General features: G+C 40.1%; 1 protein-coding gene across 5 annotated transcripts in view; it reads left to right on the top strand.

Annotated features, from left to right (window-relative positions):
- The window catches only part of col13a1 (collagen, type XIII, alpha 1), a 126,223-nt gene that overhangs the window by 80,482 nt on the left and 28,089 nt on the right, over positions 1–17,652 (top strand). The window contains exons 18-27 of one of the 5 annotated variants that reach the window (XM_059946425.1): positions 1,114–1,158; positions 2,474–2,506; positions 2,609–2,644; positions 8,268–8,312; positions 11,126–11,212; positions 12,605–12,631; positions 13,806–13,883; positions 16,707–16,751; positions 17,091–17,135; positions 17,262–17,414. In XM_059946425.1, the coding sequence (XP_059802408.1) occupies positions 1,114–1,158; positions 2,474–2,506; positions 2,609–2,644; positions 8,268–8,312; positions 11,126–11,212; positions 12,605–12,631; positions 13,806–13,883; positions 16,707–16,751; positions 17,091–17,135; positions 17,262–17,414 (594 nt within the window). The remainder of the gene's footprint in view (positions 1–1,113; positions 1,159–2,473; positions 2,507–2,608; positions 2,645–8,267; positions 8,313–11,125; positions 11,213–12,604; positions 12,632–13,805; positions 13,884–16,706; positions 16,752–17,090; positions 17,136–17,261; positions 17,415–17,652) is intronic. The other 4 variants (XM_059946426.1, XM_059946429.1, XM_059946428.1 and 1 more) reach the window with 4 other exon arrangements.

Raw genomic sequence — 17,652 nt, 5'->3', positions numbered from 1 at the left:
TCAGCATTCGATATGGTACCCAATGTTCAACTGGACCAAAGAATGTCTAGTATTTATCTCCAGCTTGTGTTGGACTCCAAATTCTGCAGCTGGATTTATGGTACCCAGATGTTCAGCTGATATTTTGGCCATTCTACCTTTTAATTCCTAGATCAGTCCCAATTATTGCCTTTGATCACGGGAGAAGCAGAAGCAAGTCCTGGGAATGCAATATCAGCCTAGTTTCCTGGTTCCAGTTGGTTGTTGCTGACTGAGCTCTAGGAGTAGGGGTTTTGTGTTGCATGTGGTTCCACAGTGTTGACTAGCTGTGCAACCGGTTACTCGGCAATTAGTGGAAACTCCAAACATACTCACGCCTTAATGGTTGACATCACTTCAGCAGCACAGATGATTGCTGGTCTTGCAAATTACAGATCAAATCAAAATTCTGTTCAATTGGTAAAAGCAAAAATCCTTGAACAGGGAGATAAAGCTTATGCAGCGTTTCCACCCAATCAGTCACCCCAGAGTGCTGCATAGTCAACATTTTAATTTTTGAAGTTTCTGAAGCCATTTGGCTTTGTATAAGCAATAACAGATGGTTAGATGATTTTCATGTCATTATGACTGAAACTAATTTTAATCCTCTTGAGGAGCAAAATATTGACGACTTAATTGACTAAACGTCAAGGTGCAACACCAGACACCCGCTGTATATTCACATTCTGTGTATCAGCAAAGCTTCAGGTTACTTGCTTGCTGATGGATTTCACTGATTCATGATATTAGACCCTTGGACCTGACTCTGAGAAGTTAATTTGAGATTTAATCTTAACATTTATCATTGCTTGTAAATAGGGTCAGGAACTGTGAATCATTATCACCATCAGTCAGTCTAAGGTTCATTGGCAGTGTGTTGCAATGATAAGTATGTATGTGTGCATGGGTTTTCAACAGAAATATAAACCTAGAATGATTGTGTCCCCTTTCTGTTCCTGCCACCCTATCCTGTTCTGCTCCCTATCTTGCCTTTTCCTCATTCCCATCCTTCCTTGAAAAAGAAATGACAATATTTCTTCTTAATATTTTCTTTTTACATTGTACGTGTTTTTTTAACTTTCCTGTCTTCTATAGGGAGAGTTTGGAAGACCTGGTATCCCAGGAAAACCTGGAACAAAGGTATTCCATGTCCCCAGATTTCTCCTTACTCCCTTAGCCACCCACAACCGTGCACACAAGCACTTTAAAGTGACAGCAATGTGTTTCAATCCAAAACCCCTCTTGCTTTTATTTGTTATACCAGTTATGAGTGGGCTGCTGTATTCCTTATACTGCTATACACTTCCCAAACGTCCAAGTGTTTGGGTATTTATGAGTAGATTGTTTTTTTAAAGCAAAAATTCAGATGCTCCTGGGAGAGAGTTTGTAAACTTCTTGCCAGACTGGCTGATGTGTAATCCCAGATAAGTGATCCTCCAGCAGGCTTGGCTACAGTCAGCCAATAAAGTGCATCTACTGTCTTCTAATAAATTCTAAGATGTGTAGTGTTTATTGAAAGTCTTTTTATCAATATTTTATTGTTCAAACACTTAAGTCCTAATATACAGATAGACAGTGAAATGGAGCTTGAATTGATTTTGATTCAAAAAAGCTTTTGATTACAAGACAAAGAGGACAGACTGCTCAGTGCAAACTAATATTTCCTTCCAGGTTTTCCATTTCTGCATTGTCTTCACAGAATCTGATCCCTTCCCATTCTGTAATCCATGGCCGGATTGCCCAAATCCTTAAAGAGTTTTAACAGAAATGAACTCAAGAACTCAGAATACAGTTTGTTCAAACATTTTCATCAGTTTATTAGTTGTACAGTAAAGCTCCTGTCTGATTGCTTGAGAATATCAGTGGTTAGACATCTGGCTCACTGAGGCCTTATTTTCTGTCTTCACTTTAAACTCACCAGGGTCCTGTATCCCGCAGTTGTTTTCAACCTACCAGGACTCTATTTCCTGTGCTCACTTTAAACTCGCCTGGGCCCTGTTTACTGCTCTCACTTCAAACCCAATGGGGCTCCATTTCCCGTGTTCACTTTAAACTCATCATGGCCCCATTTCCTGTACTCCTTTTAAACCCACGTTCACTGGAAGATTTATTGTACAGTACTACTGTATAACAGCTAGAAATAGTGAATTAAAAATGTGTTGGGCTAATAGTAGGAGAAATGGCCAGTCTGTTCCCTGTCCAACACCACCAAAGTCCTGAACAACATGCAAAGGTATCAGTTTAACTGTAACCAATATTACTGGTTGAATCTGAGGGATATTAACCAACAGGATGACTGATCATCACATGGTTTTCATTTTAAAATGCGTTTATAGTGATATTATTTAAACTAAATATCTAACTGAAATTGGGTTTTTTTTTACTCACTTCCACCTCCTGTTATTGTGTTGCTCTGGTATCTAACTGCAAACTATTTCCTGCTTTCAATCAATAGGGGATATTTATTTCAGCTCTTCCTGGGTTTAAGGTTAGTCGCAGTACAGCATGGCGTTAAACCCAATTATTCTTTCTTTCTGGACTCTGTTGGTTTCTGACCTGTTTTTCTCTCCTGCATTTCTCTTGGTCACAGGGAGAGCCGGGGAAGACTGGACCGCCTGGACAGAAGGTGAACATTAGTTCATTTCATGCCTGGCTGATTTAATTCCTTGAGGTGCTCTTTTCATTCTGAGTTACCCTTTGTGGCACAGCATAAAGCTGAACAATCTAAAATCATTATGGTGACCAGGATTATGCAACAATTAATCAGTACTTGCTGAGTGTTTCTTTTATGAGGTCTTTAATTTGTTTAGTACAACATAAAAAGAGGCTTTTTGGCCAATCATATCCATGCTGGCTATCAGAAGAACACTCCCATCAATCTCATACACCCAACAACATCACTTTGATACTATTGCCACTTACTACGTACTGTGGACCGCATACGACATACCTTGTGATACCTTACACTCACCAGTTAACCTACCCTCATGTCATGGAAGTGTGGGATGAAACTAGACCATCCATGTAGTCACAGAGAGAATATGCAAACTCCTTTGAGGTCATGCTGCGAGGCAGCAGCACCAGCCTTCTTCTTGTAGGTCAAGTATCAAAGGTCAAGTGGCCTCTCCTACTCCCATTTTCTTATGTTCAGTGACCGGGCATCCACAGTTCATTCTCTAACTTTTTCCAATTCCCTTTTGATCTTCAGTTTCCCCCCTATGTCTTCAGATCTTTTGCCCTTTTGTCAAATGGGAACTGTCTTCATAATTCATTCCATATCCACTGGTGCATTGTGGCAGAGCATGGTGCTCAGTGAATTGTGTAAGATTTTCTGATAGGGATTAAATTATTGGCCTGAACCAAGACACAAAGCTTTAACCACAGAGCAATGAGACGGCAAGCTGTTAGAAAAGCAATCAAGGTTGCACTATTCGACATCATTGCAGAAGTGTTTGAACAGCTGATGATATTTGAATTCCAAGGCTCATCCTGCTGTTTAGCATTTATAATTTAATATGTTTTATAGACAATGCTGTTTTAATGCATAAACCAGTCTGAGTTATTTTCCAATATCCCTGATAAGTCATGAAAATTTTAAAACCGATGGCTATAATTAAATAATCAAACAACTGTCAGCGATAATAGCTTCATTTTATGCAACTATTGTAAAAAATCTCTGAACTACATAAGGCAATAGAGGTCTGTCCCACTCCATGCATCACAATGTGGCCTCACAAGAACTGAAATAAGATGCTTTGAGTTTTGTTGTTTGCCCCTGATGTTCCCTCCTCTTTCACTTTTTCTTACAAGACTTATGTGCTGACTTCCTTAATATTCTTATTATTTCCTTAATATTCTTCATATTTTATGCATAGGGGGAGCCAGGAGAAGCTGGTCCACGTGGCCTCCCTGGAAAGAGGGGGCTCAGGGTAGGATCTATGCTGTGGGTCTGACTGACATATTGATGCATGAATTTGACATCCAGAAACTACTGCTAACAAGACCTGTATAGGGAATTCGCTTTTCTGTAAACCAAGTGAGGTGATTTCTAACTTTTTGTAGTTTATTGGGACTGTTCGTATAGTTTCTCACTACCTCTCATTATTCACCGTTTTGCTCAAATAACGATTAAGGCTACACTTGGCAAATTAGCTGTAGAGTATAGTGCATTATTATGGCCTTTATATAAAGGCAGCAAGGTTCTGCAAAGATGAAGACAAGATTACTAATGATCCTACACTTAGAGTCATAGAGTCACACAACATAGAAACAGGCCCTTCAGCCCATCCAAAATAATCCCATTTGGCCCATATCTTTCTATAACTTCCCTATCCATTTACATCAAGGAAGACTGAACAGCCTGGAGATCATTTCTCTAAACAAAAGAAAAGCACTGAGGAATGAAGTTCATGATAATGAAAGATGTATTCGATTAAATGTTGAAAGAGATGTGCACAAGGCAGGAACAGAAAACATAAATCCAGGACGACTTTTAAGAAATCCAGTCAAAAAAAATTGAGCTGGTGGTGGAGAGAAACTGAGCTGGATTGTGCTTGATCCAGCCCACTCCTCGTGCTGTTCCCTGAGTAATTCATGTGGTTACATTTATTGAACTGTCACTGGTAGTGTGTTGGAGGCCTTGCTCCTGCAGCCACAAAGTGGATTGAACTAGGCCTCAGGTGGTGGATTTAAGTCACCCTGGTCACAGCTCACTGCAGTCAAAGGCCTCAGCAACATATTCATAGACATTTAAAAGGTTACAATAACTAGAAATCATTGAATAATTAAAGCAGATTTTAAAACAATCAGTTAAAATAAAGGAATAAATAAGGGAAGTGAATTTAAAACATTTAAGGTTAATCAAAAGGAAAAAAAATACAATTTCCAATCCAGTGAATTGTGTCCCATCCTGGCAGATGTGAAATGTGAAAGGCCTCTGTCCATCTGACTCCATTTGCAGAGCAGTCTGAATCACTGAGATCTAGTCTCCACCTTACTCCTGATCTGTGGTCACAATGTGCTGGTGTGAAACTCCATAATGAGCTAGCCAGCAGATCATAGCTATCCAACAGTTCCCAATGGAAGCTTTGGGTAGCAATCATTGGAGTTTAGCCAACAAGACTTACTTCTACATAGAATACTTGAGGTGACTGTCATGGATGCATTTGATGGAGACAAAATAAAAGGCTTTTTGTGAATTAGCAACCCAACTTCTTTGGGTAGTGTCCCAGACCTAGTCAACTTTTAACTGCTTCATCACATTTCCTTTCATTATAAGATCAGAACTGAGGATGATTGCTGATGATTGTAACTGACATCTCCCTAGCACTGGTGAACAATCAATTTGTACTGGAATAGTCCTTTGAGAGCTGGGGTTCATGAACCCCTCATTATTGGTAGGGGTCCATGGTATAAAAAAGGCTGGGAATCCCTGTTTTAGAGACACTGACTGCATCACTGACTTTGCAAAGGCAGTTAAGGATGGACAATAAACACTGATCTTGCCAGCAATGCCTAGATCCTGAAAAATGTATAAATATGTAAATCCAACAAGTTTCTGGGTAGCTAGATGTTAACAAATTTCACGACACACGCCGGTGATAATAAACCTGATTCTGCTTCTGTGCTGGAAGTTCAATGTAAATGGTTCATATATATATATGCTCTAGGTTCATTTTGTCTCATAAAGTTCAGAACAAGTAGTTTATTCATAACCTCTGTGTCATTGCTTACAGTTTGAGTTTTGGCAATCTGGCAATGGACTTTTTATTTTGGAAGACTTACAATGCACGAGTAGTGTGGGAAATCATAACCGAAGCGTTTCACTTCATACTCAAAGTTCCCCATACCCTGTGTGGTTTGTAACTGCATACGATAATGACATCGGACTTGCATGTGATTGTAACTCTTGATGGGACCTGGTGCATGACCTGGGGCCATTCAGTGTGAGATTTGAAGTCACATTGTCAGAAGTAGTTCTGGAACCTGAAATTGTGCTGAAGATGATTACTTTTGCTTTGATGTGGGTGATATCGTTGCTGCTGGTATAGTGTTACTTGCTGATTAGTTGGGAGAACTTAAGCAGAGATTTTATTGTCTTCTGCCTCATTACCACTCTTTAAACATCACAGAAGTAGATCAAAAAGAAGTGTGAGCATTGGCTTTTCACCTCCTTGCATCTGATCCATTGCTTAAGGAGCTCTTGGCTAGCCCTACCCTTCATCCACGTTCCCACCAATCCCCATCTCCTCGGTACCCATCTCAGCCCTGAATGTACTCTAGTAGAAACAGATGGCAGATCAGTGGAATTTACCAGCCTAGAGGGTTGTGGATGCAGGATCTTCAGAGGTATTTAAGGAGAAAATATATTTATTTTTAAACAGGCAGAATAGCTCATGGGGAAATTGGTGTAGGAGAAGAGATGAGACCTGGGGCAGATCAACCGCGATCAAGTTGAAAGGCTGGCTAAGCTTGAGATGTCCTTCTCCCATTTTCTTATGTTCAGTCACCATGCACCAACAACCCTCTGAGGTAAATCAAGATGACACTCTACATGAAGAAACAGCTAAGCCCCATATCTCCATGTGCTGAGACTGAGCCCCTAAGCTTTGTTCTATTGAATTCAATGGAAGCAAATCTCAGTGCTGGAGTTCCACATGCATTAGCCATTATATTTCACATTTTTATATTTATGGCATAATTCTATCCCACAGCCCCCTTTGTGCAGGCCCTCAAAGAATCCCACTACTCCTCAAGTATCTTTATAAGTCATCGTTCACATGCTCTTAGCACGCCTTACTTGTCCCATCAGCCACCTACACCAGGGGTAATTTACGACAACCTACCAACATCCCGACCTACGTGTCTCTAGCACGTTGGTGGAAACTAGAGTACCTGCAGAAAACCCACAGTGCCTGTTGTCACTGGGAGAATGTGCAAGTTCCACACAGACTGCACCTGAGGCCAGATTTGAACTTGTGTTGCTGAAGCCGTGAGGCAGATGCATTAGTCTGAAGAGAAGGGAACAAGTTGTATACCCTGAGGATTAAAGGAAGGAAGGAGTAAGGGAAAGGAGTGACATAGGAGTGGCTGAGTGCAAAAGGAACTTTGATTTTACAGAAAGACCTGCAACAAGAAACAACTCTGTTCTTCAGTCTGACCGATTTATTAAGTGACAGTTTTAACATTTGACTAATTGTTACATGTGAGTGATTTTGTTTTTTCTGAAGGTTAGGGCAAAAAAGTCAATTGCAAACCAGCTAACGAGACTCGTGAGTTGAGCAGGCCATTTTCAATTTCATGCTTCTTACTCAAATCACAAGTGACTGTGACAATAACCATTGTGTTCCAGAAAATGGAAAATCGCACAATCTGAAATTGTAATCGCTCACAGATATTGAGCATTCATGAAGATCTAATTGTTAGAGTAAATTTTGCTAATTTTTAAAGCTGATTAACATGCTTGTGCACATGTTTGTTTGATAATAATTCAGGAGGTTGCAAGGATAAAGCAATTACCAAGCACCATGTCCAATCATTCATTAACCTTTGGAAGTGAAATGTAGAATAGTTCATGGCTGTTTGACCACAAAAAGAACAAAGCAGTGCAAGTCTACGGCTATAGTGCAGTTTTAGACACATCATTTTCAAAAGCACATTAATACTTTGGAACGGGTTCAGAGAAGGGGATGTTCTGAAATGCAAAGTGAGACACACAATGCTTAATAATAATCGAAGAAAAGTAGGTTGAAAGCAAAGTAGACCCCAGTGGCTGAATGGGGGGGAAGAGGTACAGTATAAGCAGATTCTATCATTTTACTAACATGTTCCTTTAACCACCTTGATTCAGTGAATTTTTCTTTAAAATTATGATTTACTGGTAATGCAGTCCCATTCTGTGTAACTAGTAGCTGTCAAATTAGTTAATTTTGCTGACCAGTGGTCATTTATAATGTGGTGTTATATAAAAAATTGGTCTGACCTACAGGCAAGCATTACAGCTCAATGGTGGGGGAGAGTTATGAATTTTAAGTAGGAAATATTTCAACATTATAAGATGGATCACAATTCATTCTTGTTTCATTCCCAGAGGATTTTCTAGTTTTTGAAAGATGGCCATCTGCTGGTTTCTAATTTTAGGATGTGTTTATTTCATTTAAAATTTGAAGTTCCCTCATTGGAATTCAGATGTGACAAGTTAGACAAAAATAAATGACTTGATTTCTAACCTGGGTGTTTGTATTGTACAGGGTGAAAATGGCCTGCCAGGACGAGATGGTACACCAGGGCAGAAAGTAAGTCATGTTATATAATGCAGATAACTGGGTTTAAAGCCGTGATGTTTTTAAAGCAAGCATAAATAAAAGTTGCTCATTTACACACTTCTGCTGTAGTGGGACAGAATTGATTATCTGTGTTCTTATTTTATAAGCTATAATCTATGCACCTTTGCCTGTGATGACTTAGAAGGATCCATCCTCATTTGAAAACGTGGTGTTAGGTCCCACATCCATCATCAATATATACACTGGTACCTTATATTGGCCTTGCAGGGTGTCTGTGGCTTCCTGGTTCTCAATGTCCTCCCAACATCACTGCTTACTCAATCTGTGTGACTAGACTGTACCCAATGAAAATCAAAACCCACCCTGGTAATACCTTGGACTTTTTCCATTGCTTCCAAGCACCTGTGCATGTGTTGCAAACTTTATAACTACTAAAATATTGTATATTGATTGCATTCAAGCTTTGCAATTTAATTTAAAATATTAATAATAAAACACATAAACCCACCTTTCAGACATGGATTATTGATGTATATCAGGTGTCTGGGAGGCTGCACTACATGCACCAGGTCCAGCTGAGATACATGATGAACTAGATGTGAAGTGTTGTCAGAGTGTCATAGAACTGAGATTGCTCTAAATGTGAGGTGCAGCAGGTAATTGGATGCATCCAACCTAGCTAGTGATGCACTGTTATGGAAGACTGCGATGTGAAAAATATGCATCTACGTCTTCAAATCCACACCAATGCTGGCTCACTACCAGCATGATCCAGCCGATACGAATAGCCCAAGCCCAAGTTTAATTTTCCCACTGTTAACTCCATTTTGAATAAATGAGGTTGAACCACCCCATTCATAACCATTTGACCCTGAATCTCTCTAAATCTGAGTCCTCCTCTGGAACATTGCCTTTTGAATCAACTCACATCTCTGTCCTGATGCCTTACCTCCATTCTTCATCATATCAGTTCATAATCGGCCAGAAACTCCAGCTTATCTGAAAGTTGTTTGCTTGAATACAATGCTGTTTCCCAATCACCAATCACTCGTCTGTACTGGTTCCCTGTCCACCACAGCAGTGCTTTGTGCAATCCTTTTCCTCATTTCCTTCCCTCCTTCTGTCACACTAGCCAGCCTAAATATTCTTGTATTCTTTGTCTTGCCTGATTCATTCTCATTCTCTCTCTCTCTCTCTCTCTCTCACTCTCTCTCGCTCTCTCACTCTCTCTCTCACACATACACCTTTTTAAGGCCTTATTTAAAATAAAGCTAGTGGTAACCTAATACTTCTCAGTTTTTCACTGACAATGCTGCTTATAAATGGGAGCTATTGTTACCTAAAATACGTTTGATCTGTAGAATAATTGAAGGCACCATTGGTTTATAAAATAAACTGCCATTCTAATTATGAACATCCATAGTTTGGTTTATATTGGAGCAACACTTTCATTTTGTCAAACTGGGTCTTGCTAATCTCAGAGCCCCTTCCTTCCACTGGCAAAACTGGGCCCACACCATGACAAGGTGTGGAGAGTCAATCCTATCAGCTTTCTGCACTTTCAAATTGACCTGCAACAATTAAATCGTTGATTTTGTAATGCTGAAGCTACGTTCCTCAAATGCTCCCAACATGACTTTGACAGAATTTAAAAGAAGGTTATTCTTGAATGGATCTTTGTCTTCATGTCAGACTGTCAAAGACATTAACAAGCATTTAAATGTTTCCGACAATCTGAGATATTTAAACACCATTAATGCTTATAAGGATGATAAAATAATTAAGTTCTTCGGTATTTGATATAATGAAAAGCAATCGTCACAATCAACAATCCTGAAGTAGTAATTGAAGTCACTGAGCTCTCAATTCCTTCGAAAGATTGATCTCTTTCTTTGGACACTACAGAGTTGGAGCAACTATTTGCCACTCAGTAATCCCTCAGCAGCTTCTGCATCCAAATCTGAGAGCCATGATGTTACTTAGGATCAGTTATAAAGCTGCACCCTGTTTAGTTTTATTTTTGTATGTTACACTGTTATTCCAGTCAATCAAGAAGATTCTGCTTTTTTGTACTACTACTTACAGCACCTCTACCTTCTTAGAAGTCTGTGCAGATTCGGCATGTCATCTAAAACTTTGACAGACTTCTAAAGATGCACAGTGAAGAGTATATACTGAACAGGTTGTATCATGGCCTGATATAGAAATACCAATGCTCAGGAATAGAAAAGTCTTCAGAACATGGGGAATCCATCACAGTTCATCACAGACCCTCCCCACTAATGAGCTCATTTTCAGGGAGCACCGATACAAGAAAGCAGTGTACGCCATAAAGTACCCCCGCCATCTAGGTCATGCTCTCTTTTTGCTGCTACCACTAGGCAGGAGGTGTAGACCCCACATCATCAGGTTCAGGAACAGTTACTACCTTTCAATCATCAGGCTCCTGAATTGGCATGGATAATTTCACTCACTACTACTCTTAACTGATTCTACCACCCACAACCTCACTTTCAAGCACTCTATAATTCATTTTCTCAGTATTAGTTTTTATTTGCACAATTTGTCTTCTCTTGCACTATGGTTGCTTGTTATTCTCTGTTTATGTTTAGTTTTCATAAGTGCGATTATATTCATTTTCTAATAAATTTCTGCAAGAAAATGAATCTCAAGGTCATATATGGTGACATATATGTACTTTGATAATCAATTTGCTTTGACTTTAATTATCAGATGTGGATAAATAATCTTTATCCACATCTACAACTACAACTGTGTAGTTGATCTTCAACTATGTTTAATGTTTTGATCTTTTTAAAAAGGGTGAAGTAGGCAAACCAGGCTCAGCAGCTGGTGGAATTAAAGGTGACCCAGGGATGCCTGGACCTGTTGGCCCTCCAGGACAGAAGGTGGGTATCCCTTAATTTATTGTTCCCTAGGACACTTATGAATTGTTAATATCAAGCCTTAAAACTGTGAATAAGACATGCTGGGACTTTTGCTACTTGAGCCAACTTTAGAAAGGAAGTACAGCACCTTTTCTGATCTCAGGATGTCTGAAAACTTATTGAAGTTGATTGAGTTCTTCTGTGCTCATTCCTGTAACTTGGGAAATATGGCATCCAAGTATTTCCACAAAATACTTGTGGAAAGGTATTTTGTGAGGTCCACAAAAAAAGTGGATGATAGCAATCTCAAGCAAGAGAACTTTTGCAGGTGCTGGAAATCCAAGCAATGCACACACAATGCTGGAGGAACTCAGTAGGTCAGGCAGTACATATGGAAAAGAGTACAGTTGACGTTTCGAGCCAAAACTTTTCTTCAGGACTGATAGCAGTCGTGTACTTGCTTCAGTGTGTTGGTTGATGGATAAATGTTGGCCAGGACACTTTAGAAAATATCACTCAAGTTGGTGCAGGGAATAATTTACAGTCATACAGTTTAACATCTTATCCACAGGAGTCATACAGTTTAACATCTTATCCACAGGATGGTATGTCTGATAGTGCTGCGGTACTGGCACTAGATGGCTTCCGTGGGTCTGGGGCCCAGCTCTCTGGATTCAATACTTGAATTGAAGACCTGAGAGTGTTCCCTGTTCTCTGCAGAGAGGAATCATCCATTTCCAATTGTGGCAACCTTTGGGAAGGTGGCCTTTCTCACATATTTCCATCCATTCATATATTTGACTCGGCAGTGCATTTAAATGTCATTGGTTCATTGGCTCCGTGACAGGTATGAAGAGTTTTAGCTGGTAGTTGAGGAATGGGTCATTAACTGACTTCCACTGTACCAGCTGGGCTTTTGGGAGTCTCCAAGAAAGGAGGGTTTCTGGGGGTGTGGAGGGTGGGAATGTCTCTTGGACTACAAAGGAAGGATACTTGGGAATAGGTTTTCAGGGTAGTCACTGGAGCAGATTCTGTTGAAGATCCACAAAATGAGAAAGCTGACGAGATGTTTTGGGAAGTGGTCCTGTTACCAGTTTGTGTTTCTTAAGGGATGGGGAAGGGTAGTCTGGCATAAGAGAGGATGCAACTTTCCAAGTGGAAGAACAGTACTGAATATTCCAGCCTCTCAGGAGAATCTTCCCTGAGTATCCTCCTCAACTGTCCCATATCTGATGACACAATTCCATCTCCTCAGTCAGGGCAGGTTTCGATGCTTTCAGGATTCTTTCACTTGACGCTCTACGATGTTTTCAAAAGCAGCATTAAGAGATTGTAAAGGAGAATATTTATTGTGTTAATCCTCAAGTAAGTTCTGGCAATATTAGTGTTAATGTGTTCTGGAACTTCTTACAGGGTGAAGCAGGGGAACGAGGCATGCAGGTGAGTTGGACGTTGGTCATTGGTGACATTCACTGTGATGCAACTTTCTTTTAGTAATCAACTTCATAGAGAAAAGGCAAAGGACCTGTTTTTTTTACATTTGTTAAACTGGAAATTATATCTTTTGAAACAAATCTAACTCTGTCCATGATTCTTGTTGATGTCAAAGCTGTTCAGTTTGAGATGGAGTTACATAGGAGAGGGCTGAATGAGTAAACAACTGGTGCAAGGGGAGAGACCAAAGCAGAACCCAGAGGTGAGCTCTGGAGAAAGCCGCAGAAGTGTTGATAAGCCTAGGTCACACAGCATCTCTGTAATTGATGTGAGAGAATGGCATCTTAGGTGCTCTAAGCTCAATTGAGAAGAAAAGGCTAGGTGGCAAGCTAAGCCTGCCCCTTACTGTGATGGTCAGTGTATCAGCACTAAATAAATAAACACACACACACACACACCATTCATGTGTGAGCACAAGCACGCCTATAAACACACACACACTTTCTGCTATGAACACACATGCATACACACAGCTATGTACATGCATACAGACACACTCACTTGTTTACACACACACACTGCTATGTGCATACCGACAGACACTAACTTTTATGCACACACAGATATCCATACATGTCCAAAATACATGCACACACTGCTATGTATACCCACAGACACACAATGCACATGTATATAAACCTCCCACAACCCACACATACACACCTCCTCACCCTTCTACACATCTCTACTTTCCCTTCTTCATCTATCCTCCAACCATCTCCTTCTTGCCTTTCTATATCCCCATCTGTGCTGGCACCACCACTACTGCCCCACCCCTCCCTCTTACGTGCAAGCAAATAGTTGTCTGATATCACAGTGTGCCTTCATGTTTGGGGCAACCAAGGAGCAAGCAGCCTGAAGGTTGTGTATTTTTTCCCCCACTGAGTTTACATTCAAAGCCCACTTGTTTATTTCCATTTAACACCACTGTGGCTTGTATATCATAAGTAATACATCATAAAACCGAGCAGGTTACAGACTCTGCAGTTACAATTGCTAATGGAAGATCATTCACTAATCCTCCAGTTTACCCAGGGAATAAATCAAATGAGCTTCAATTATACAGACCACTGGCTGGCTCTAACAATGTGCTGTTTAATTTCCCATGTCTGCTCTGTAGGGCCCTCCAGGTCCTAAAGGTGAAGCAGGAAAAACCGAGATAATTGACTATAATGGTAACATCAATGAAGCACTCCAGGTACGTGTTTTTCTAAGAGCCACGTCGCTCCGAGTAGTTAAGATTTTTTTTGGTCCAATACTGTTCTATTTATTTTGGAAATAGTCCAGGTGTTGTGTGAACAGGATCTTATGAATTAAATTATAAATGATGGAATCACACACCATAAACAGAGATCATTGAATCCATTGTGTCTGTGATTGAAAGAGCTCTCTAATTAGTTCCTTTCCCGTGCTCCTCAACCCTGCAATTATTTCCCTTTGCATGCATTTAACCAATTCCGCTTGGAACATAACCGTCATGCCTGATTTCACTACTGCTTCCAGAGGAGTGTACAGAGTACTTAATTCACTTCTGTGTAAATAGGGCAATAATACAAGCTGCCCAGGTTGAGGGCAGTGAGGCTCTCCTCTGTTCCTCTTGAAAGATTGGAGCATTGTACAGGAAAAACAGAAATCCCACTCCCATTCCTCAATGAAGATGGTAACCATCTCCAGAGCTTTTCAGCTGCTCTCTCTGTTTAATGTGTATCGGAATCAGGTTCAGTATTATCGGCATTGGTCATGAAATTTGTTGACTTTGTGGTACCAGTACAAAACAATGCATAATAATAGAGGGAAAAAACTGAATTACTCTGTGTGTGTGTGTGTGTGTGTGTGTGTGTGTGTGTGTGTGTGTGTGTGTGTGTGTGTGTGTGTGTGTGTGTGTGTGTGTGTGTGTGTGTGTGTGTGTGTGTGTTATAAAAATAGAAATAAAATAACTAGTGAGGTAGTATTCACGGTTTTAATTAACAATCAGAAATCAGATGTCAGATGGGAAAAGCTTGTCCCTGAATCATTGAATGTGTGCCTTCATGCCTCTATACCTCCTTCCTGATGGTAGCAATTAGAACAAGGCATGACCTGGGTAATGGGGATTCTTAATGATGGACATCTTTTTGAGGCATCACTCCTTGAAGATGTCCTGGATACTATGGAGGCTGGTGGTGGAGCTGACTAAGTTTACAACTCTCTGCAGCTTACTTTGATCCTATGCAGTAGTCCCCCTTAACAGACAGTGATGCAACCAGTTAGAATGCTCTCCACAGTACATCTGGAGAAATGTTCAAGTTTCTTTGATGACATATCAAATCTTCTCAAACTGCTTATGAAATATAGCCACTGTTGTAGCTGTATCAATATATTGAGTCCAGGTTAGATCCTCAGAGATATTGACACCCCAGGAACTTGAAATTGTTCACTCTTTACACTTCTGATCCCTCTTTGAGAACTTGGGTGTGTTTCCTTGACTTGCTCTTTCTGAAGTCCACAATCATTTCCTTGGTCTTATTGACGTTGAGTGCAAGGTTGTTGTTGTGACAGCACTCAACTAGCTTATATTTTTTATGCAATTTATCCTGCAATTGGCATATTTTTAAAAATATGTAATACCCTGCCAAACACTGTATATTATGTATGTTGCAATAGTTTCAATACATTCATTGATAACTTGTAGATTATTAAAGAAGCTGCAAGTCCCATTTCCTATTTCTGTTGGTACGTGAGAAGTGGACACCAAATACATTAATGACATTACTTCATGGGCAAAATACAAACAGCACAAAGATCTGTGCTAGGCTGGATTGCCATAGGAAATAACCAGTGTAACTTCCAGATGGGAATAGGAAATGAGTGTGGAATCGCATCTTTTGGATGATTTACAGGGTCAAATCCTTTTGTCTTTAATCCAGTATCTAGACTTGTGTTTCTTATTAACTGAGCCTTTGCTGAAAGCAGTATCCTCAGCTATGGTAATTGTAGGTTCAAGGCCCAATCTAGAGACATGAGCATTAAATTCTCAGTGAATTGCCCCACACTGAGTAGTGGTGCTGCCTTTCAAATTAGGCCCTGTACTCTTGCAGGGAATGTAGAAGACGGCTTTGCTTTGAAGAAAAGAAAGGGAATTCTTCAAGGCGTTCCGGCTGATGCTCATCCCAATCAACATCATGGTGTCTGATTGTTAGTCACATTCCTGTTTATGGGAACTTGTGTCCAGACGGGTTGTGACATTCTAAACATTGCACTCGTGACACATCATTGTTAAATGTTTTGCAGCCTCATAAAAGCTGGGACGGTGATGCGAATCTTCTTGTCAATGCTGTCAATGTCATTTTTATTTCATAGAATCTGAAATAATAGCATATCTTTTTGAGTAATAGCATACCTATTGGCATATTTTGTCCAATAATAATATTGCACATTGCTGCCAAAGGCAAAAAAAAATGCATGTACTTTTGGATGCAATACTGCATGATTTTGCAGTCCAAAGTCTACTTTTATGAACTTTACCATTTATATGTCCAACACCTGCAGTGTCTTGAGTCTCTAGTTGTGTTCCACTGTTTTGAGGAACTGATGATAACACAGACATCCCACTTCTCCCGGAAGTTCCGGGAGTCTCCTGCAAATTGATAGCGGCTCCGTGATGCCCACAAATTATATACAATATCCTGTAAATTGATTTTTTTTAAGAGCGAGCAAGCGAGAGGGGGTGGGTGGAGAGAGGAGAGAGAGAGAGAGATCAAAAATAATACCAGTGTTGCTCGCTGCATTGTTTGCAACAGTGACTTTTCTATTGCCCGTGGATGGTTAAAATGCAAAAGACATGTTGAGGTGAGTTTAACAGGTGTCATTCATTCATTAGCATAGCTAATGTTATTTAAACTAGCTGGCTGGCTGCTAAGGAGCTACTCTATTGCAAACATCCCACCTCTCCCGGGAGTCTCCTGCAAATTGATGGTGCTACCTCCCTGAGATGAGTTTTTGCAGGGTGGAATATCGGATAACATGTATCATTTGTGTTTAGGGCCCTCCAGGAGCTCCAGGAAGGCCAGGTCCACCAGGCCAGAAGGTACGTTTTCACCTTGCTCAATGACTCAAAGCCAACAGTTACGATTTCAACTTCTTTTGCAACTTAGGCACTTATCAACAGTACAGATCCGGTTCCCAATATATTTTCTCCCAAGATACATCCTACCCGCATAAACTAAAAAAAATCTCCTTACCCTTCTGGTGTGGAGAAAAGTTTTCATAATAGCAGACACAAACCTTTCTTTTCTGGCATTGCATTGAATTTATTGTTTGTGATGAGGATTTACACTACAGTGCCTTAAATGTCATGAAACGGTATTATGTTGTTGGCATTGCACAGCTAAAATGAATTTACTGATAAATTATTCTGTTTTGATAGGGTGAAGTAGGCTTACCAGGTGTACCTGGACTTGATGGAGAAAAGGTAATGTTTCTTTTGAAGAGCAAATGTACTTGTGGTGCCCGTTTAAGATTCACATGATCTCATTTACATATGTCTATTGTTATGGCCGCAAGAGTTTCTCTTGCTAATGTGGTTTACTTCTTTCAGGGCCCTCGTGGTAAAACAGGGGATACTGGAATAATTGGTCTCCCAGGACCACCAGGACCTGAAGGGCCGAAGGGGGAGGCAGGAATTATGGGATTCCCCGGTCCTAAAGGAGATAAAGGAGACAAAGGAGATATCGGCCAGATTGGATCACCTGTAAGTTCAAGCCTTCAAAATCTTATTTTAGTTATACCTTCTTGGATTTATATATAAAAAAATAATACTAGAGTGTTTAATCTCCATCCGATTCAATATGTTCATAGCTATATGCTGAAGATTTTTATTTTATAATCCTGCAAGGACATCAATTTGCTGATTGATTTTAAAGTCAATTTGTGGAAACAGTTCAGCACAAACCACCCTCCTTTCCATGAACCCTGTCTACAATTTTCAC

This window comes from Hypanus sabinus, chromosome 21 (genome assembly GCF_030144855.1).
Source record: "Hypanus sabinus isolate sHypSab1 chromosome 21, sHypSab1.hap1, whole genome shotgun sequence".
NCBI lineage: Eukaryota > Metazoa > Chordata > Chondrichthyes > Myliobatiformes > Dasyatidae > Hypanus > Hypanus sabinus.
This window is presented reverse-complemented; position numbering and strand designations above follow the sequence as displayed.